The 23,329-nt window shown below is 36.3% G+C and overlaps 1 protein-coding gene across 2 annotated transcripts in view; it reads right to left on the bottom strand.

The window, feature by feature from the left end:
• ANO3 (anoctamin 3) overlaps positions 1–23,329 on the bottom strand; it is a 320,613-nt gene that overhangs the window by 116,179 nt on the left and 181,105 nt on the right. Inside the window, exons 1-4 of one of the 2 annotated variants that reach the window (XM_049890734.1) lie at positions 22,156–22,427; positions 21,687–21,787; positions 15,794–15,838; positions 309–440 (exon numbers count right to left, since the gene is read on the bottom strand). In XM_049890734.1, the coding sequence (XP_049746691.1) occupies positions 309–440; positions 15,794–15,838; positions 21,687–21,787; positions 22,156–22,167 (290 nt within the window). In that variant the 5' untranslated portion in view covers positions 22,168–22,427. Of the gene's footprint in view, positions 1–308; positions 441–15,793; positions 15,839–21,686; positions 21,788–22,155; positions 22,428–23,329 lie in introns of those variants that run through there. The other variant, XM_049890733.1, reaches the window with a different exon arrangement.

Here is a 23,329-nt window from a genome sequence, read left to right as displayed (position 1 = left end):
CTACTGTCATTATTATTATTTTAATTAGGTGACTTACTACCCAAGTAATTAACTTGGGAAAGTTGGGAACTAGAGTATCAGTCCATGGGTTTACAATTTATTATTTGTGGCTTGAATGTCTGTAAATCTTAAAGCCGATGAAGAATTAATAGTGGTCACTTAATGTTCTTCACATGTAAATTTTAATATGATACATTTTCTGACTTGTTAAAGGATGGAAACATCACAGTTATTTTTATTCTACCAAGAAACGCCAGGTAATGAAAGGTACAACAGCAGGTGGTGGGAGAAAAGAGATGGGAACTCACTGGTGAATCCGGGCACGGCTGAAGGGGCCAGTATAGCATTCTGATTCCTCCAGATCCGGAAAAGCTGACTTGTCAAGAGCCATTGGGTTTTGGGGCATCCACTTCATGATTTTTTTCAAATTTTTTTTCATCCTGGAACAAAGTCACATTTCAGAATTAGATTAATTTTACATTCGAGTCATGCCTACCTTTGACTGTAAGTCCTTAAAGACAATAGTTTCAAAAAAGACACACATACACACGTGCACATTCTTCCTGTCCACACACAAAATGAATAAATAACAAAACAAACCAAATCCTGTACTTGCTTAAACTTTTTCAGAGCAACTATGCTATGCTTGTGAGAAAAGCCTTGTGGGAAATATTTAGAAGTATCATATATACGGATGGCAATAGGAAAAAAAGTTTAAGCACTGTAAAGGCAGCCAGATAGATGTATTAAACTGGTGTATCTGTGTGTGTGTTTGTATGCAGCTTGTTGCTGTTACGTGCCGTCAAGTTGGTTACAACTCATAGCCACCCTGTGTACAAAGGAATCAAACACCGACCAGTCCGGAGCCATTCTCACAGTCCTCGCTATGCTTGAACCCATCATTGCAGCCACTGTGTCAACGTGGCTGTACTTTTTCCAAGACAGATCTATTCGTTCTTCTGGCAGTCCATAGTATATTCAATATTCTTCACCAACACCATAATTTACAGGTGTCAATTTTCTTCAGTCTTCCTTATACAATGTCCAGCTTTCACAAGCATATGAGGTGATTGAAAATGCCATGGGTTGGGGCAGAGACATCTTAGTCCTCAAAGTGACATCTTTGCTTTTTAACACTTTAAAGAGGTCTTTTACAGCAGATTGTTGTTGTTATTGTTCGTTTTTGTCAAGTCCATTCCACCTCATACAGACCGTATGTAGAACAGAAGGAAACACTGCCCAGTCCTGTGCCATCCTCGTAATCGTTACCCTTGAGTCCATTGTTGCAGTCACTATGTCAATACATCTCCTTGAGGGTCTTCTATTTTTTGCTAACCCTGTACTTTACCAAAAATGATGTCCTTTTCCAGGGACTGGTCCCTCCTGATAACAAGTTCAAAGTATGTAAGAAGAAATCTCATCCTTACTTCTAAGGAGCATTCTGGCTGTACATCTTCAAAGACAGATTTGTTTGTTCTTCTGGCACTCCATGGTATATTCAATATTCTTCGCCAATGCCACAATTCAAAGGCATCAATTCTTCTTCACTCTTCCTTATTTACTGTCCAGATTTTGCATGCATATGAGGTGACTGAAAACACCATGGCTTGGATCAGGCACACCTCAGTCTTCAAGGTGACATCTTTGCTTTTTAACATTTTAAAGAAATCAGAAATCTTTTTGCATCAGATTTGCCCAATGCAATACATAGTATACCATATGACTGTTCAATTTAAAATGGCCACTACCAGCCCATTTCAGTTCACTAATGCCTAGGATATATATCTCTATGTGTTCCATTCCATTTTTGATGACTTTCAATTTTTCTAGATTCATACTACTTACATTCCACTTTCCAATTATTAATGGATGTTTGCAACTCTTTCTTCTCATTTCTGTCATGCCACATCAGCAAATGAAGGTCCCAAAAGCTTGACTCCATCAGGTCATTAAAGGCGACTCTACTTTGAGGAGGCAGCTCTTCCCCAGTTGTATTTTGAGTGCCTTCCAGCCTGAGGAGCTCAACTTCCCACACTGTATCAGACAATGTTCTGCTGCTATTCATAAGATTTTCACTGGCCAGTTTTTATCAGAAGTAGACTGCCAGGTCCTTCTTCCTAGTCTGTCTTAGTCTGGAAGCTCAGCTGAAATCTTTCCACCACTGGGGACCCTGCTAGTATTTGAACTACCTGTGGCATAGCTTCCAGCATCACAGCAACACAGAAGCCACCACTGGATGACAATTGACAGATGAGTGGTGGTTTGTATGCATGTTTCTATGTAAATATAAACATAGATGTAAATATACATCTACTTTTGATTTTTAAAAAAAATCAAAAAAAATTTTTTTAATCAAGATCAATGTGGCCCCACAAAAGTGGAGACTGAAAAGAATATTGCTGGTGGGAATGCAAAATGGTATAGCTGCTGTAGAAAACATTTATTGCAGTTCCTCAAAAAGCTAAAAATAGAGCTTCCATATGAACCAGCAATCCCACTCTTAGGTATATAACCAAGAGACTTGAAAGCAGAGATGCTAACACACACATGTACAGCAGTGTTCATTGCAGTGCTATTCACGATAGCCAAAAGTTAGAAACAATTCGAACAGGCTGGTATATACATACAATGGAATATTACTGTCTCATAAACAAAGTCTTCTCACATGCCACAACACGGATGAACCTTAAAAACATTATGTTGAGTGAAATAAATCAATCAAGAAAGGAGAAATATTGTATGATTTCACTAATACAAAACAGAATAGGTAAAATTATAAAGATCAGAGTTTAACAGTGCTTTTTTTTTTTTTTTTACCAGAAGTGGGAGAATAAGGGAAAGAGGGGAATTTTTATTAGCTAGCACTAAGTTTCTGTTTATGGGGATGGAAAATATGACAACGGATGCTGGTGATAGTTGCATAACATGGGGGCCCTGGTGGCACAGTGATTAAGAGCTCAGGCTGCTAACCAAAAGGTCAGCAGTTTGAATCAATCAGCAGTTCCTTGGAAACCCTATGGGGCAGTTCTACTCTGTCCTATAGTGTTGCTATGAGTCAGAATCGACTCGATGGCAAGGGGTTTTTTGTTTGTTTGTTTGTTTTAGCATCGAGTTTCTGTTTATGGGGATGGAAAATATGGCAATAGATACTGGTGAGAGTTGCATAACATGATTTTTGTAATTGAATTGTACAAATGAAAAATATGGAATGGCAAATGTTGTGTTATTTATATTTTTTACTACATATAAAAACAGAAATGACCACTACATGCAGTCAAAACACCTGGGATTTCGAGGTCATAATTCAATGCAATTCAATTTAGTTTAATTAAATTTCATTTGACTCAAACCATCTGCAGCTTATTTCATTTTGTTTTAGAATAAGGACCACTAATCTAGTTCCATGATTTATCTAGGTTAAATTGTTTGCTAGGTATTGTGCTTATCCAAACCAAACTTTATCTGCAATTGAGAACCCACAAATTCAGTTATATTTGAATATCTGGACATAGCACGGTCACTCTAATCTCAAATTGGGTAGACATTTTCTATGTCCATTTATTTTGGCTTTTTTTTTTTTTTTGATGGACTGCTAATGATAAAATGTCTTAATGTTAAATAATATCTGAGTCTAATGTAAGCAGAAGATAGCACAGGATGGCGCAGTGTTTCATTCTGTTACACATAAGGTTGCCATAAGTCTGTACTAACTCAACGGCAACTAACAAACACTGCAAGTAGAAGGATATCTAAAACCTTGTTACATAAAGTGGTACCTGGACCCGCTGCATCAGCTTCACATGAGAGCTTGATTCGTTTGCATTAGTGCAAGCCCAAACCCTGGATTTATTGAATCAAAATCTTCATTTTAACAAGATTCCCAGACTATTTGTGTGCACACTTAAATTTGAGAACCATTGTTCTAAAAGCAATTTATCATCATGAAAGTGTGATAATCTATAAGTCTGAAATCCAAATTCAAAGAACCTTCATATAAAATAATAATTTCCTGTTTCCTATGTCAAGTATCTCGAATTATTAGCAAACGGTCGATTCAATAAATAAAAAGGGTTACTTCTGAATTCTCGTGTAAAAAAACAAGCAAAACAAAGCCAAGCCCACCAATTACTTTTTCTAACTAGTAAGTTTACTTTTGTTCTTATTAAACATGTCGTCGAAGCCACATTAGTTCAACTGTTTTACCCAATTGTCACAAAGACAATTGCTCATGCTCCTATCCTTAAAACTGAACAACTTAACTCTTACACTCTCACAAGGAACAGCAAGAATAAACAGGGCTGAGTACTTCTTTGATTTATATGCAAAGTTTATAAATTCCAGGAAAAAGAATGGCAGTTGGAATCCATCAGTTGCTCCTTGGAAACCCTATGGGGCAGTTCTGCTCTGTTGTATAGGCTTGCTATGAGTCAAAACACACTTGATGACAATGGGTTTTTTGTTTTGTTTTGGGAAAGTTTTATATCCCTGTCACTTCTGTAGGACAAAAGTTTTGCAACATAGTCAAGAAAGTAAGAAAAGAAAGAGAAGGTAACCTTCATATATTTGGAATCATCTCAAAATTATTTATTTATTTTAAATGCAGTTGTCTTTATTTTTTGCTTTTTTTGTTTGTTTGTTTTCCTTTTCAACTTCTTGGGACAAACGGTGGATCCTTTTTTTTTTTTTTTTGAGGAAATTTTTAAAACCATATTCATACCCTTAAATAGGGCTCTGAATTCTATCCAAATAGGAACTCAGTGATTAAAAGAGATCTACTTCCCTAAAAAAGATGGGTAAGGGTCAATGATCCCCATAATACTTCAGAATTTACAGGGGACAAAAAGCTTTCTGTGATTGCAGAAATCTAAAACAAACAAAACCAAACATAAGCCTAGGATAAACTCTGAACATTTCATCCAAATGAACTCATTTGGATATTCCAGGTTAGTGACTAAATGATATTTATTTAGAGCTAGCAATAAAGTTTGCAGCAACCCAGGAAAATACTGGGAGTGAGCTAAGGAAATATAACATTGAATTTGTGAAACGCAAACCAAGAAAAGAAAACATGCTGATAATTTAGAAAATAAATAACAGAGGTGTGTGTTTAATTTGCAGAATTCAGAAATTGCTTAACTACCTAGAATGTCACGTCACATCTGACCCACCTAAGAGTCATCATTTTTTTTTTTTTTTTTTTTATGCAGGGTTTCAAAAGACTCAGGGAAGTTGAGTGATTTAAAGTGTTATTTTCAATTTTTTTTTTTATTAACTTTTATTGAGCTCCAAGTGAACGTTTACAAATCAAGTCAGTCTGTCACATTTAAGTTAATATACATCTTACTCCTTACTCCCACTTGCTCTCCCCCTAATGAGTTAACCCTTCCAGTCTCTCCTTTCGTGAAAACTTTGGCAGCCTCCAACTCTCTCTATTCTCCCATCTCCCCCCCAGACAGGAGATGCCAATAGAGTCTCAAGTGTCCACCTGATATAATTAGCTCACTCTTCATCAGCATCTCTCTCCCACCCACTGTCCAGTCCCTTTCATGTCTGATGAATTGTCTTCGGGGATGGTTCCCGTCCTGTGCCAGCAGAAGTTTTGGGGACCATGACTGCCGGGATTCCTCTAGTCACATCCAGACCATTAAGTATGGTCTTTTTATGAGAATTTGGGGTCTGCATCCCACTGATCTCCTGCTCCCTCAGGGGTTCTCTATTGTGCTCCCTGTAAGGGCAGTCATCGATTGTGGCCGGGCACCAACTAGTTCTTCTGGTCTCAGGATAATGTAGGTCTCTGGTTCATGTGGCCCCTTCTGTCTCTTGGGCTCTTAGTTGTCGTGTGACCTTGGTGTTCTTCATTCTCCTTTGCTCCAGGTGGGTTGAGACCAATTGATGCATCTTAGATGGCCGCTTGTTAGCTTTTAAGACCCCAGATGCCACATTTCAAAGTGGGATGCAGAATGTTTTCATAATAGAATTATTTTGCCAATTAACTTAGAAGTCGCCTTAAACCATGGTCCCCAAATGCCCGCCCTTGCTCCGCTGACCTTTGAAGTATTCACTTTATCCTGGAAACTTCTCTGCTTTTGGTCCAGTCCAGTCCAGTTCAGCTGACCTTCCATGTATCGAGTGTTGTCCTTCCCTTCACCTAAAGCAGTTCTTATCTGCTAATTAATCAGTAAAATCCCTCTCCCTCCCTCCCTCCCCTCCTCGTAACCACAAAAGTATGTGTTCTTCTCAGTTTATACTATTTCTCAAGATCTTATAATAGTGGTCTTATACAATATTTGTCCTTTTGCCTCTGACTGATTTCACTCAGCATAACGCCTTCCAGGTTCCTCCATGTTATGAAATGTTTGACAGATTCGTCACTGTTCTTTATCGATGCGTAGTATTCCATTGTGTGAATATACCACAATTTATTTACCCATTCATCCGTTGATGGACACCTTGGTTGCTTTCAGCTGTTTGCTATTGTAAACAGAGCTGCAATAAACATGGGTGTGCATATATCTGTGTGAAGGCTCTTATTTCTCTAGGGTATATTCTGAGGAGTGGGATTTCTGGGTTGTATGGTAGTTCTATTTCTAACTGTTTAAGATAACGCCAGATGGATTTCCAAAGTGGTTGTACCATTTTACATTCCCACCAGCAGTGTATAAGAGTTCCAATCTCTCCGCAGCCTCTCCAACATTTATTATTTTGTGTTTTTTGAATTAATGCCAGCCTTGTTGGAGTGAGATGGAATCTCATCGTAGTTTTAATCTGCATTTCCCTAATGGCTAATGATCGAGAGCATGTTCTCATGTATCTGTTAGCTACCTGAATATCTTCTTTAGTGAAGTGTGTGTTCATATCCTTTGCCCACTTCTTGATTGGGTTGTTTGTCTTTTTGTGGTTGAGTTTTGACAGAATCATGTAGATTTTAGAGATCAGGCGCTGGTCTGAGATGTCATAGCTGAAAATTCTTTCCCAGTCTGTAGATGGTCTTTTCACTCTTTCGGTGAAGTCTTTAGATGAGCATAGGTGTTTGATTTTTAGGAGCTCCCAGTTATCTGGTTTCTCTTCGTCATTTTTGGTAATGTTTTGTATTCTGTTTATGCCTTGTATTAGGGCTCCTAGAGTTGTCCCTATTTTTTCTTCCATGATCTTTATCGTTTTAGTCTTTATGTTTAGGTCTTTGATCCACTTGGAGTTAGTTTTTGTGCATGGTGTGAGGTATGGGTCCTGTTTCATTCTTTTGCAAATGGATATCCAATTATGCAAGCACCATTTGTTAAAAAGACTATCTTTTCCCCAATTGACTGACACTGGGCCTTTGTCAAATATCAGCTGCTCATACGGGGATGGATTTATATCTGGGTTCTCAATTCTGTTCCATTGGTCTATGTGCCTGTTGTACCAGTACTAGGCTGTTTTGACTACTGTGGCTGTATAATAGCTTCTGAAATCAGGTAGAGTGAGGCCTCCCACTTTCTTCTTCTTTTTCAGTAATGCTTTGCTTATCTGAGGCTTCTTTCCCTTCCGTATGAAATTGGTGATTTGTTTCTCTATCACCTTAAAAAATGACATTGGAATTTGGATCGGAAGTGCATTGTATGTATAGATGGCTTTTGGTAGAAGGAGTCATCATTTTTAAAGAACATTTTGCAGCTGCAGATGGTATTCCAAATGACATAAATAAAGCTGAGTGTTTCTTAATGTGTGTTTGTCTAAGCACCAACTCCCAAATATTCTGCACTTGGTTTTAGTTCTCTGCTTAAGGCTTTTAAGTTCTTTTTATATTAGAATGATCGGCAAACCCACCATGAGAAGCACTCAGGAAGCTCTGTAAAAGTGTTGATACTTGAAACCCTTATTCAGGAACCCTGGGAGCCACAGCAGTGGTGGAAACAGCAACAGTTTTAGAAGCAAACACAATGGGTCTGAATACAGCTCATTACTGTATTAGCTGTGTGATCCTGTTCAAGTTATTTAACTTCTCCTTGCCTCAGTTTCCCCAGTGAAAAATAAAAAGAACAATATTCCTCTTGTTGTAGAGTTATGAATTGGTGTTTTACTTTAAAATTGATCATTAACATTAAGGCAAATTGAAGCAAAGAGCCTTTATACTTTCCAGACTTTACTATGCCTATGAATCACTCAAAAATACTGTTAAAATGCAGATGTTGATTCAGTAGGCCTGATGGAGCCTGAGATTACGCATTTCTAACTAGCTCCTAGGATACGCTGATACTGTTATCCAGGGGACTGCACTTTGAGTAAATGGTTCAGTGTAAGTTAGCAGAAAGACAATAGACATATGCCATTAGAACACTGTTTCAGGAAATCTGACGTCAAGATATTTTGGACCCAGCTTTAGGTTACAGTTATAATCCAGCTCTGTTTTGGGGTATATACTTATTGGGGTCATATTTATTTCACAAAAGAAGAAAAGAAAACAAGAGAAAGAAAGATCGACTACAAATATTGATTCTGAAAAACCTAAATTCTGAATTACTGTAATAACAGCTGTTTACTAAAGAATCTCCAATATTTAAGTACTAATTTTTTTTTATTTATGAGGTTCTATCCAGGGCAATTTTTGGCTTCTTCTGCATTGGTAATTCTAAGAATATTTTCCTAGACAAATATCATAACTCATCTCAAAATTTGTTTGACTAACTTCACTTAAAATAATTAAAAAAAAAGTTAGTACAAAAATATTGTGTTTTAGGAATTATTTTATTCAATTCTACTTATCCTGGTAAAAATACCATACCTGTATACCTGTTGCCATAGAGTCGATTCCGACTCATAGCAAGCCTATAGGACAGAGTAGAACTGCCCCATAGAGTTTCCAAGGAGCGGCTAGTGGATTCGAACTGTTGACCTTTTGATAGCAATCTTAGCACTTAACCAGTATGCCACCTGAGTTTCCATATGTGATTCGAAATAAGAATAAAATTCTAAGAATGCAACATGTAAAGAGTCTAGACCTTTCCTTTGCTACCTAAGTTTAGATGCTACGCCATTTTTGGTTTTGGGGGGATCAAAACAATTCTTTCTAGCCTAAAACAAATGATAAGAAATATCTGAGATGGTCTGTTTCCTTTTAGTCTTTGTAAAGAAAGCCTCTGAAATATCACCATATCCCAGCAAACAGTGCACCAATATTTTGAAAAATGTTTATTAGATAAAGCTTATTAAATATAGTCACTCCATCTTTTTAAATCTTAGCATAGGGGAAAAAGCAATGGAGTAGGAGTCAGGAGATGAGGACTGTAGTATTGTATCTGTCAGTCATTAAACTTGAGTCAATCATTTCCCATCTTTCAGCTTTGAGTTGCTCATCTCTAAAGAGAGGAAGTAATTCCATCTACCCTTCTTTATTAGGTGGTTGGGCGGATCAAGTGAAACGAGCCATTATGACTATACTTAGGAAATAGTGATGGGCTAAGCACCCCAGGACATACTATCTCTGACAAAACTACACACATACTAGAAATAAATGTGAATTGCTTTTTTTTATTATTATTATTAAGAAATGAGACTAAAGGATGACTTTCAGATCATCTTTTATCTTGTTAACAGAAAATGAACAATAATATCTGTATGGGCTTTTCACATACACCTTCTATGAGAGAATGAATAAAATAAAGTCTGATGATGAAATGTGGTTAGGCCTGGATTTAAATTCCAACTATGACTCTTACTAGCTTATTATATTGGGCAAGGTATTTAACTTCTTTAAGCCTCACTCAGTTTTCTCATATTTTCAGTGAAGGGGTATTTTGAGAATTAAATGAGTTTCTGAGTGGTATTTACCATAGTACCTAGCATATAGTAGGCACTCAAAAAATGTTTATGATAAAGAAATATCATTATTACTATTTCTACTACTATCCCTCCACCACCAGCGCTACCAACAGATCTAATCCATTATCTATACTTTACAGAATCAATTGATTGGGTTGGCCATCTTGCAAGTTCAAGATTTCATGGTGTAGGTGAAGATCACTTCCAATAGAGTTTTAAGTTGTTTGCTAAAATTAGTAGAAACCTGAGAATTCTATGGGAATTCAAAAGAAATCTGGACTGAAGGGTCAAAAGAACTTGGTCAGAGCAAAAACTCTGCCAAATGAGCAGTGGGTGCTTAGAGAAAGGGGAGTTTGGGGTGGCCTGGGAGTCGTTTAGTTCCCCTAATCTGCAAAAATCATTTACTCCCTGCTCTGCTTTCCCCACAAGGGCATTGTGAAGATCCTTTGATAACTGAATGTGAAAATGCTTGTGAAATAAATGCTAAAATACAATAATAATAAAACCATAGCCATTTCACGCCAACCTGCCTGGAGAAATGATGATGAATGACTATCTTCAGAAACTGGACAAACACCTGAACATTATTTATCCCCTAATGTTTACTGGCCAAAATTAACTGAGCACAAATCTTTCCCAGCTCAAGAAAGGAAAAAAAAAAAAAGAAAGAAAGAAAAAAACAAAATCTAAGTGCAATTATTTGATTTTCATTTTTCTATTTTCTCAAAGCATCTGTCAGTTTATTGTACCGTGGGGGCTTGCATGTTGCTATGACGCTGGAAGTTATGTTACCAGTATTCAAATACCAGTGGAGTTACCCATGGCGGATAGGTTTCAGCTGAGCTTCCAGACTAAGACAGAGTGGGAGTAAGAAACCTGCAGTCTACTTCTGAAAAGAACTAGCTGGTGAAAACCTTATGAATAGCAGCAGAACAGTGTCTGATATAGTGTAGGAAGGTTGGAAGGCACTTAAAATAGACTGGGAAGAGCTATCTCCTCAAGGCAGAATTGACCTTAATGACGTGGATGGAATCAAACTTTTGGAACCTTCATTTGCTGATGTGGCACAACTCAAAATGAGAAGAAATAGCTACAAACATCCATTAATAATTGGAACAAGAAATGTACAAAGCATGAATCTAGGAAAATAGGAAACTGTCAAAAATGAAATGGAATGCATAAACATTGACATCCTAGGCATTAGTGAGGACTGATATTTGCCATTTTGAATCAGACAATCATATGGCCTACTATGCCAGAAATGACAAATAGAAGAGAAATGGCATCACATTCATCAACAAAAAGAATATTTAAAGATCTACCCTAAGTATAACACTCTCAGTGATAGCATAATATCCATATGCCTAAAAGGAAGACTGTGAATACAACTTAATAGTGATTAATACGATTATTATTCAAATTTACACACCAACTACTAAAGTCAAAGATGAAGACATAGAAGATTTTGACCAACTGTTCCAGTCTGAAATTGATTGAACATGCAATTAGGATGCACTGATAATTATTGGTGACTGGAATTAGAAAGTTGGAAACAAAGAAGAAGGGTCAGTAGTTAGAAAATATGGCCTTGGGATAGAAACTGTTCTGGAGATCGCATTTTGGAATTTTGCAAGGCCAATGACTTCTTCATTGCAAATAAGTTTTTTCATCGACATAAATAGCAACTATACATGTGGACCTTGACAGATAGAATGCACAGGAATCAAATTGACTACATCTGTGGAAAAAAAAAAAAATGATACAAAAGCTCAATACCATCACTCAGAATAAGGCCAGGGGCCAACTGTGGAACAGACTATCAATTGCTCAATATGCAAGTTCAAGTCCAATCTGAAGAAAATTAGAACACGTCTATGAGAGCCAAAGTATAACCTGGAGTATATCCCAACTGAATTTACAGATCACCTCAGGAATAGATTTGATGCATTGGATACTAATGATCTAAGACCAGATGACTTGTGGAACGACATCAAGGACATCATACATGAAGAAAGCAAAAGGTAATTAAAAAGACAGGAAAGAACGAAAATGATGTCAGAAGAGACTCTGAAACTTGCTCTTGAACATCAAGTAGCTAAAGCAAAGGGAAGAAGAGCTGAACAGAAGATTTTAAAAGGTGGTTCCAGAAGACAAAATAAAGTATTGTAATGAAACATGCAAAGACCTGGAGATAGAAAACCAAAAGGGAAGAATATGTTCAGCATTCCTCAAGCTGAAAGAACTGAAGAAAAAATTCAAGCCTTGAGTTGCCATGTTACAGAATCCTGTGGGGAAAATATTAAACCATGCAGGAAGCATCAAAAGAAGATGGAAGGAATACATAAAGTCACTATACTGAAAATAATTGGTCGATGGTTCAACCATTTCAGGAGGTAGCATATGATCAGGAACAAATGGTAATGAAGGAAGAGGTCCAAGCTGCACTGAAGGGAAATGGCAAAAAACAAGGCTCCAGGAACTGATGGAATAACAATTGAGATGTTTCACTGGAAGTGCTCACTCGTCAATGCCAAGAAATTTTGAAGACAGCTATCTGGCCAACAGACTGGAAGAGATCCGTATTTATGCCTGTTTCCAAGAAAGGCAATCCAACCAAATGGGGAAATTATCAAACAATATCATTAATGTCACACACAAGTAAAATTTTGCTGAAGGTCATTCAAAAGCAGCTGCAGCAATATAATGTTAGGAAACTGCCAAAACTTCAAGCTGGATTCAGAAGAGGACATGGAACCAGGGATATCACTGCTGATGTCGGATGGATCCTGGCTGAAAGCAGAAAATACATGAAAGATGTTTATCTGTGTTTTATTGACTATGCAAAGACATTCAACTGTGTGGACATAACAAATTATGGATAACATTGCCAAGAATGGGAATTCCAGAACACTTAATTTTGCTCATGAGGAACCTGTACACAGATTAAGAGGCAGTCATTTCAACAGAACAAGAAGATACTGCGTGGTTTAGGGTCAGGAAAGGTGTGCATCAGGGCTGTATCCTTTCACCATACCTGTTCAATCTGTATGCTGGGCAAATAATCCGAGAAACTGGACTGCAGAAGAAGAACGGGGCATCAAGATTGGAGAAAAGCTCATTAACAACCTGCATTATGCAGATGACACAACCTTCTTGCCGAAAGTGAAGAGGACTTGAAGCACATACTGATGAAGATAAAAGACTATATATAGCCTTCACTTTATGGATTACAACTCAACACACAGAAAACAAAAGTCCTTATAACTGGACCAATAAGTGACATCATGATAAATGGAGAAAAGATTGAAGTTGTCAAGGATTTCATTTTACTTGGATCCACAATCAACGCCCATGGAAGCAGCAGTCAAGAAATCAAAGACACATTGCATTAGACAAATCTGCTGCAAAAGACCTCTTTAAAGTGTTGAAAAGCAAAGACGTCACCTTGAAGACTAAGGTGCCCTTGGTCCAAGCCCTGATGTTTTCAATTGCTTCATATGCATGCGAAAGCTGGACAATAAACAGGGAAGAGCAAAGAAGAACTTGTGCCTTTGAACTGTGGTGTTGGTGAAGAATATTGAATATACCATGCACTGCCAAAAGAATGAACAAATCTGTCTTGGAAGAGTACAAACAGAATGCTCCTTAGAAGCAAGGATGGTGAGACTACATTTCACATACTTTGGACATGTTATCGGGAGGATTAAGTCATTGGAGAAGGACATTATGCCCGGTAAAGTAGAGGGGCAGTGAAAAGAGAAAGGCCCTCAAAAAGATGGACTGACACAGTGGCTGCAACAATGGGCTCAAGCAAAGCAATGATTGTGGGAATGGCACAGGACCCGGCAGTGTTTTGCTCTGTTGTACATAGGGTTGCTATTAGTCGGAATCGACTAGATGGCACCTGGCAACAATCACGATTTTCTCAAATGTCTACAAGTTGAGTTTTAGAATTTTATAACAATGATCTATATATATACATTAAATATATACATATGTATATTATATATGCATATACAACTTAAATTTTCTTGTCCAAAGGTAAATTAAAAACAAAAAACAATCATTTCCTTAGTTGAAAGCTAAACTTTCAATTTAAAAGGCAAATATCATTGAATTATATATATCCCCTTAATATATCTTATGTAATTTTATAAACTCCTTTCTTCTGAATTTTCTACCCCCCCCGATATGCATTCACAAAGTTAAGGAGCAAAGAGAGCTGCTTATAATAAGTACATTGTTCAGGAGGTAGGATGGACTTTCCTAATATTTTAGACACTTTAATAACCATTTGTAATAACTGGAATATGTAGTAGGGAAATCATATTACAACCCATAATACAGTGCTCATTTTTCTAGTTTATTTTTATCTTTGGCCAAAATAGAAACAAAGCATTTTTAACTATTAAAAACGTTGTTTGAGATTTAGCCATGCTAAATCTCATGGCTAACACATGTTTTTCATGTGTTCTAGATACAAGTTTACTGTAAATCTAATTATGATAGTATTACATACACAGACATTTAATGTGATTTAAATATACAAAATTTTATCCTTCTGCAAGTCTTTGAAAGAAAAATTCCTGTTTGACAGAAAACTGTTGTTGGGTAAAGTCTTCCTAATTCTATAGTAGCAAATGGAGCCAAACACACAGAGACTTTATCAACACAACTAACATTAAGCAGTCACATGCAGAGAGACAAGAAATATCTGCAGCTGTAAATTTATATATTATTTCATTGATTTTAACTTTCTTAAATATGCAAAAATGACTATTTCTGAAATTTGTTACATAGAAATAACTGACCAGGACCGAACACACACATGGGAAATGATGAGCACTCATTATAAAGCAGGACACATTAATTTATTAAATAGAAAATTTTGGCTTGGCTGAGGTGCACCCTTTAATAAAAAAGTGCCATTTTAGTACTAATTCCTTTGATAGTCACTCTATTTTCAAGTTTTTTTGCCTAGGATTTACTTTTTTTCCATCCAATCCTACCACATCTAAATTTAATGTTTACAAGTGGCCAACATTCTCCTGCTCTAGGAAGTTCAAAATATATTCAGCCACTTTCTTTCGTAAAGCAACTAGATCTACTGAACACTTTCCTGAAATGGTTTATTATTCACACTATATGGTTCTTGTAGCTTTTGTGTTATTCTGACTTGTAGTATCTTTGCAACATTATTCAATGTAGCCTATTCCACCACGTTCATATTTTGTTGTTGTTGTTAATTGATTAATTTGCAATGAGCAGGTAAACAGCCAAATATAAGAAGCCTCTTGTTTGAGCCTTCATAAAATGAAAGCTCATTTCTTCCAGTGAAATATCGCCAAGGCAATTCAAGTGGGAAAGTTAATTCTGTTTCAGGTTTGACTGAAGTCCTGGTTTGACTGAGTCCTGCGCCATAGCCAATGTTACCACAATAGGTAAAGGGCTATTGTTTAGTGATGATACTCTGGAAGGTTTTTTTCAATACAAGGATAAGAGAGGCAGCTCCAGTAGTGGAATAAGTACAGGTCTGTGACTCTAAGGATGCCATATGGCTGTGGAAAGTCACTTCATAACTCTGGATGCTAGTCTTTCTCTCACCACCTCTACCAAATAAGACAGTTGGATTGAATCATCCAGAAGGTCTCTGCTGGGTCTATTATTCTAGTGGGTCATCATTAACTCATTGATCCTGGTTTGATAGTTATTTTAAAAATTACGATCTCATAAGATGCTACTTGCAATTAAAATCCTCCTTCCACAACAGTGTATCATGAGGATTTCGGATATGACAATTGTAAATAGTCACAAATAAATTATCTGATTTTAAACATTGCTCAATTTGGCATAAGTCATTCTGGAAATCACTTTAAGAAATCAAGTTTTTCTTCCTAAAATTTACAACTGCTGATACGGATATTTGAATGTCTTTTATTATCATTATTTCCAAATGACAAATTGGTCATAATGAAATTGTACATCACCCACCAACCTGCCCATCGATTTGCTCCTCCGGTCTGTGAAATAGCATTTTTTTCTGAAAAATAATAGAAATCAGCTGATGAAAGTCATATGAAGATAAAGCAAAACCAGTGAGTGACAATAATCAATCATACTGAGCATTTCAAAGCTCTGAGTGTCATATACTTAGGAAAGACATTTGAAATAAGCCAGTATCATATGAAAAACATTGAATTACACCATTTTGAGAATTCAAATTATTATTAAAAATATATTTTAACAAATCAATAGACTTCTTTTGAATATGCAATTTTTAATTCTCTTTTTTGAAAGTCTGTATTTTACCACACAAAACATATTAACTGAGTCATTTGCTTAAATATTATATGAAGTCATCTACCATCCATCCGTCCGTCCATCCACCTGTCCGTCCGTCTAAATACATATGCAATGAAAACTTGTCATTTGTCAATGAATGCTTTTGGAATAACCACACTTATAAATTTAGAGGAAAAATAAAGTGTTTCTGCTCTCAAGGAACTTCCTTTACAGTGGAGGAGATGACTAATCAGACAGTTATAATAAAGTTAGATGATGTAGAAAAGCAGACTGTGCTATGGAATTACCTAAGAAGGAAATCTCAATTAGTTTTTGTGGGTGGAGGAGAAACGTGACAGAGACATCTTCCCAGTGGATGTGCTATCCGTGAAGCATGTTGGAGAATATGTGGGAGTAATTCTCTGGATAAAGTGATCATGACACAACATTCTATAAAGAGGTAGCAGCATATAAAACGGTTATGGGACAAGGCCAAGCACTGCATGATTCAGGGGAACAGCAACTTATCTGGTAATAGCTGGAGCACACTTTGTAAATTAGGGGTAATGATAAAAGAAGCAGGTATAGTAAACAAAGCAAAACAAAGAAGATGAGGGTCCTTACAACTCATGCTAATGTTTTTGGATTAAAATCAATGGGAAGATATTGAAATTTTAAGAAAGTAGGTATGTTTGGATGTGATAGCATTTGGCACTCTGAGACTGAACTGGCCACCCTGAAAACCCTTCTGAAACCTAGACTATGCCTGAATAGCACTCTCCTATTACGAGCTGGCTGCTCTCCGAAATTTCAGGTGTACTTCATAAATAAATGAGAAGTTAGTTATTTAAGAGTTAGTGAATGCTACATCTATTATTTAAGCTGGAAAGGGTTTCCGAAAGAACTAGGCGTTCTCTTTCTCAAACTGTTTTCCCAAGAACACTAACATATTAATAAAATAAAACATGATCAGATGGAAATTAGGAAACAGCTGCATTGTATAGTTTAGAATCACTATGAAAATATTAAAGTCTCCAAGACTGTAGTTCTTTACAATCTGCATCAGAATCTGATGGGATGCTTGTTAAAAATGTATATACCTGGATCCCAATTCACATCTAATATGCCAGAAACTCTGGGTGCAGGTTCCAAGAACCTTCATTTTTCATAATCTTTCTGGGTGATTCTGATGCACTCTAACGACTGACAACCACTTCTTTGACAATTTCTACAATAAAGAAACTCATTATTTAACTCTAAACTTCACACACATATTTGACCACAGGAGATATATATATATATTTTTTTAAGATGATGTGGAACTATTACTCTTCTGACATACTTTGGAAAAACGGTTATTTCCTAATATTAACCTTGTTCAATTGTAAGAATTTCAGCAGCATTTTCTAAAAGTTTCCACAATTCAGCAATTGTAAACAATTTTTTGAAAAAACATTGTAAAGAAGAAATTTCAGCCAATACATCATTAAGAAGATATAGTAATCTTATAAATTCATTCCATAGTTTTCCACAGTTTTCATCTTTTGTCTTGGACATATCAGAACTCTTCTGTCAAATGCAACCTTACCAGGAAATTACACACACACACACACACACATATATATATATATATCTGTTGCCGTCAAGTTGATCTGAATCATAGTGACCCTATAGGACAGAGTAGAAATGCCCCATAGGGATTCCAATGAGCAGCTGGTGGATTCGAACTGCCGACCTTTTGATTAAAAGCAGAGCTCTCAAACCGCTGCACCACCAGGACTCTATATACATATCAATAAAAAATTAAAACTGTCTCACTGAAGAAAATACGTTCCTCAAAATCGCCCCTGAGATGGAAGGACACTATGGCACAGAGCCTGGAGAATAAGCTCTAATCTATGACAAATGAGCACGCTCAGAGTCTGACAAAATTTTTTTGTTTTTTTGAATTTCTAAGAGTAAAATTGTTTTTAATTGACTTCTAAGGAAAAGAAACAGAAGAATTAAAGCTGGTAAGGTGTTCTCTTTGTATCAAAACTATGATAATAATGATTATTATGTCACTTTAGATATTTCTGAAATTTATTTGTGAAGGCAGGGATAACAGAAGTGAGAGAAAGGAGACCGATGTACTCTAATAAACTTTCAGTTTTTAAAATAAGTAAAATCCAGCTGAGGTGGTGGGAAGAGCTATATAAGGAAGATGACAACTTAGACTGTGTTGCCATTGTCTTTATAAGACTTTTTATTCATAGACTACAGCAGAAGGAACATACTTTGAATGTAAAGTAAAACCTGAGAAAGCCGGAACCTGTGTAAGGTGGAAACTTGTCAGAGAAGGCAAATGCAAATATTTTCCACTAAAATGAGCCATAGAAAAGTGGTAAGACCACACCCTGTCAAAGGTGGAAAACTTGTGAGTCCTGGAAAAATAAGGCAGTTCTGTCAAGTTTCGGCTCTCACAGGTTTCACTGTCTATTGATAAAGACAGGAAAACCATCTTTGAAATCATGCATATCAAGTTTGGGGTAAAGCTGAACCTGTTATGTATAATTTGTTCTTCTATTAAACATTTAAGTATAACTGCATGTTAATAATATGTGCCTGTGCCAGGATCTAAGTCAAATGATGCTAAATTTCTCCTTAGAAAGCAAAAACAAAAGCAATCTTTTCAACTCCTGGCAAGCATTTGTTTGGTATCATAGCCAGAGGTAGTAGGTAAAAAACACACTTCCTTTTTTATCACGTTTTGGCATCATGTTCACTCAACCTGAAATGACCCTGCATACTGAAACCCATTAAAATGACACGGTTTGAATGGTTTTTAAGGGCTTCCTTCTCTTCGACCTACAAGGAAGCTCATTTGTGGACAAATTTAGATATAACTCTTCTTAGAAACAATGCTGAAATCACAATAGGGGCAAGATAATGTTCTAAAATCAGTTAAGAATTAATGTGGAAATTGTCAGCAATTTCTGCCTGACATCAGAAAGTAGGCTATTGTCTTAGACGTGATATTCCTTTTGCATGCTGTATTTACATCATACAGTCAAATTAGAACTTGTTAAAAGCTGACAATTCTGTAAGGATAGAAATAAATAAATATAATCCCATCCATCAGAAACAATTGTTTTTAATACATCGTCATATTTCCTCCCATTTTTATTCCTCTGCATTTTACATTGTTGAAGTCAAATTGTCTTAATAATTATACATATCCTATATAAGAACTTGAAAGTCCTGGTGGCACAGTGGTTAAGAGCTATGGCTGCTAACTAAAAGGTCAGCAGTTCAAGTCTACCATGCGCTCCTTGGAAACTGTGAGTCGGAATCAACTCAAAGGAAATTTGTTTTTTTTGGTTTATGTAAGAACTCAGCTGCACCCACCAGCAGCTCCTTGGAAACCCTGTGGGCCAGTTCTACTCTGTCTTATAGGCTCGCTATGAGTTGGAATTGACTCGATGGCAACAGATATATATTTTTATTTATGTTTTATTTACTATTTCTCCATAAAAAAAAAAAATTTTAATCCCTAATAAATCCTTGTACTCACTTGTTTTATATGTGATTTATATTCCATTGCAAGGGAATATAATCTAATATAGTCATCTAATGTTGAACACAGAAAGTATTTTTCATATTCCAGAATTATAAATAATACTTCAGTGAATATTTTTATATATTTTCAATTATTTTCTTAAGAGATAAAGTGGAGGATATGAAAACGTTTAAGGCTCACAGCAGATGTCTCCAAACTGAGTTTGAGAACGTTTTCAAGTTTGACTTCCACCATGAACAAATAAAAATGATCATTTACCATATATATCTTAAGTTTGAAGATCATTATTTCCAAAATTCTGTGGTAATTTGATAGGTTGAAATGTATCTCTGTTTTAATCCTGTATTATGCTTTTGTACCATGAATAAGTATAGACAAACAAGAATAAATCAGATAGGGAAAATGGCAAGTATTCCCTCATTATCAGGCTGTAATACATCCCAGGAAACTGAGAAGTCAAGAAATGAAGCTTATTACAAATATAAACCTACCTAATTTTACTGTCAAGACTGGTTCAGTAAAATGACCTGAATTCTAATCATAAAACAAATAATATTTCATGGTTCCTTGTTTGCTTGTCTCAGGTCCCAAGTTTCATTACAAATGTACAAAACTCAGGTTCCCTTAGCGATCTTGTCCATCATTTGGATCATTTGGTTAAAGTGCTGACAAATTAGAAATACCTTCCTTTCTTTTGCTTTTCAATTTATTAAGTTGTTTTTTTCCCTCCCCTCCCCCCCAGAGTACTTCACAGCTAATACTCAGCCTCAAGGTATTATTTGCTTATGACCCAAATGCTGTCTCAACAGAGAACTTTAAGCCCTTAGCTAAGCATGAATGCAAGCCAATTTAGGTATCTAATCCCAATATCGCCAGGAGATTCCTCAGTAGTTGCCAAAACTTAATCACTTTCGGTTTGGTAGACAATAACTGTGGCTGTGTTTTTCAAATCCTGAGGTGTTTCAAATGACTAAGAAGATAGGGATCAATGTCTCCTTGAATACCTTAGAGGCTCGTCATCAGAACTGAGGATGTCAGGACTCCTCCCAGAGTTGGCCATGCTGCTCAGTCTGAGGAATTTCTCTGTGTTTTCCCATTGCACTCTTAAATGTTCTCTCATATTCATTACCTACAGACTTTTTTACTTGGCATCCTGTTTACTCTGAATCTCTTTAATCCTTCTTTAGCAGCTGATGAAGCATGTCGAGCTCCAAATCAGAGTAAATGTTCAAATCTACAGTTTGAGTTAACACTCTGCATACAATAGGAGCTGGGTGTTGAAATTTATTTTCAGAAATGATAGAGGGAAACAATGCTTTCTGCATATAATGCAAGACACTCACTAGAGGGAAATTGATGTTTATTCAATTTTTGCTTGCCTAGAGGAAGGATGGAGAAGACTTTGAACTGAGCAGTCCCTTACTTGCCTCATTTCTCCCTTGGTACTGTAGACAGAGCTAAGAATTGGATATCCCTGAAAGATTATTCCTTTAACCTCTGTATAGAGAAGTGCATTATATATGTATCCTTAAAGATGTTATATACTTCCACTTCTTGCATTCTACAAAAAATAACAAGAGCTCTATCTACCCGTATGAAATAAGGGAACTTAGTCTTGGAAATGATGTTATAAGGAAAAATTTGGAAACAATTGTTTTTCTACCTCTTTAGGTATGTTCACCCTGAAATGATATAAAGCATCCAGGGAATCAGGAAGATTATCACATTAGGAAAGCAAATCAGAAGGGAATAAATGTCGAGAAAAACTAAACTTTGAGAGAAAAAAAGCATTTCCTTTGTAGAGAGGGTTACATTTCTTGTTCTAAGGTATTGCAAAAAACAGGCTCATCTTTAGTGAAGTGCGTGTTCATATCCTTTGCCCACTTTTTGATTGGGTTGTTTGTCTTTTTGTGGTTGAGTTTTAACAGAATCATATAGATTTTAGAGATCAGGCGCTGGTCGGCGATGTCATAGCTGAAAATTTTTTCCCTATCTGTAGGTGGTCTTTTCAGGCTCATCTTAACATAGACAGAAAATATGAAAGTACCTGAAGGGCATCCGGATATTCAGCCTCTCGGCATACTTGCACAGCGTGTCCCATGGAATGTGAATTTTAATAAACATGATATCAGAGTTTGCAACAGCTGGCTGCAAAGAATAGCAAGACAGGAACTATTATTTAGAATCAGAGCTGAAGATAAGCCAGGCCACAATCTGATTTTGGGGGAAGCACATCGTGCCCTGGCTACACATGGCTCATTATCATTGATTTAAAGGAAATTCACATGAATGAAGAATGTTTAATACAGACAAACCCTAATAAAAATATAAGAATGTCACTGTATACAACAAATTATCACCCATGTGAATCAGCACATTTTGTTACAATTATCACTATCATTATTCAGGATTCCCTGTCAGAACAATCAAGATCCAATTAGAAATGAAGTTACTTTTAATAGGTGCTTTATCATGACAATCTCATTTCTGTTCAAAAGGGGTAGAGAAATGCTTACAGTTGCCACCATTCATTAATCAATTCATTCATTTGTTCTTCTAACACATTTTATTGAGTAATTACTACATGACAGGTCCTGTGATAATCCTGGAAAAACAATAGAGTATAAATCATAAAACTCAGTGCCCTAATCACCAAAATACCAAATCTGTTGGCATCAGGTCAATTTTGACTCATGGCAACCCCATATGTTACAGAGTAGAACTACTCACAGGGTTTTCTTAGCTGTTATCTTAAAGGAAGCGCTTTGCTAGACCTTCTGTGATACCTCTAGATGGTTTTGAACTGCCAACCTTCAAGTTTAGGAAGTAGTTGAGTGCAACTTGTACCACCTAGAAATCCTGTGTCCTAAAAGAAGGGCTGTGAAATTTGCACACTTACTCTAATCTTACAATTTATTTTTACCTATATCAAATCATGAAAATTTAAGTGTCTTCGATCTAGACTAGAGATATTTAAGCAAAGTCACGTGTGCATCAGGATTACCTGAGGAGCTTTTTATAAAATACAGGTATCCTGGTCTAATTCTCAGAAATTCCAGAATCAGATTCCATTGTTCTGAATATTTTGCTCATACCATTCTTTGGAGTATCAGATCTTTTTCTGAACCAGATAATTATCATGATTCTTAGATGTAGTCCCTTAATCTAAAATATCTAACTAAGTAGCTGACTATTTTGGCATTACATCATCACTCATGTTCATATTCTACCTTGAAAAATTAAACAAAAAACAAACACCTAGACAGTTACTTTCTGGAATTCCCAAATTCTGAGGATCACAGAGCAAATCTACCAATCACCCTTTGACTTAGTATTTCTGCTGTAGCTATTCCTGATTCATGGATCCTCTTCTCCCAGAGAGCTGCCTGGTTAACCCTTTCACCTCTTTTAAAGTTTTGCACAAATCTCGCTTTCTGACTGGGATGTAAATAGACCACCCTTTTTAATATTACTACTTGCTTGCCACCTCATCACTTTTATCTGTTCTATTATTTTTATTGTAGTATATATTATTTTCTAATGAATGAGGTCATTTGATTATGTAAGTGCCAAGGGAGCTGGAATCTGCTTTGTTTATTTATGTATTCCAAGCACCTAGAGCTAAGCCAGGCACACAGTAGGTATTCACTAAGCATACGTTGAATGGCGAAATGAAGGAATGAATGGATG

The sequence above is a fragment of the Elephas maximus genome, chromosome 7 (genome assembly GCF_024166365.1).
Source record: "Elephas maximus indicus isolate mEleMax1 chromosome 7, mEleMax1 primary haplotype, whole genome shotgun sequence".
NCBI lineage: Eukaryota > Metazoa > Chordata > Mammalia > Proboscidea > Elephantidae > Elephas > Elephas maximus.
The sequence above is the reverse complement of the archived record's forward strand: the minus strand, read 5'-3'. Positions and strand labels throughout refer to the sequence as shown.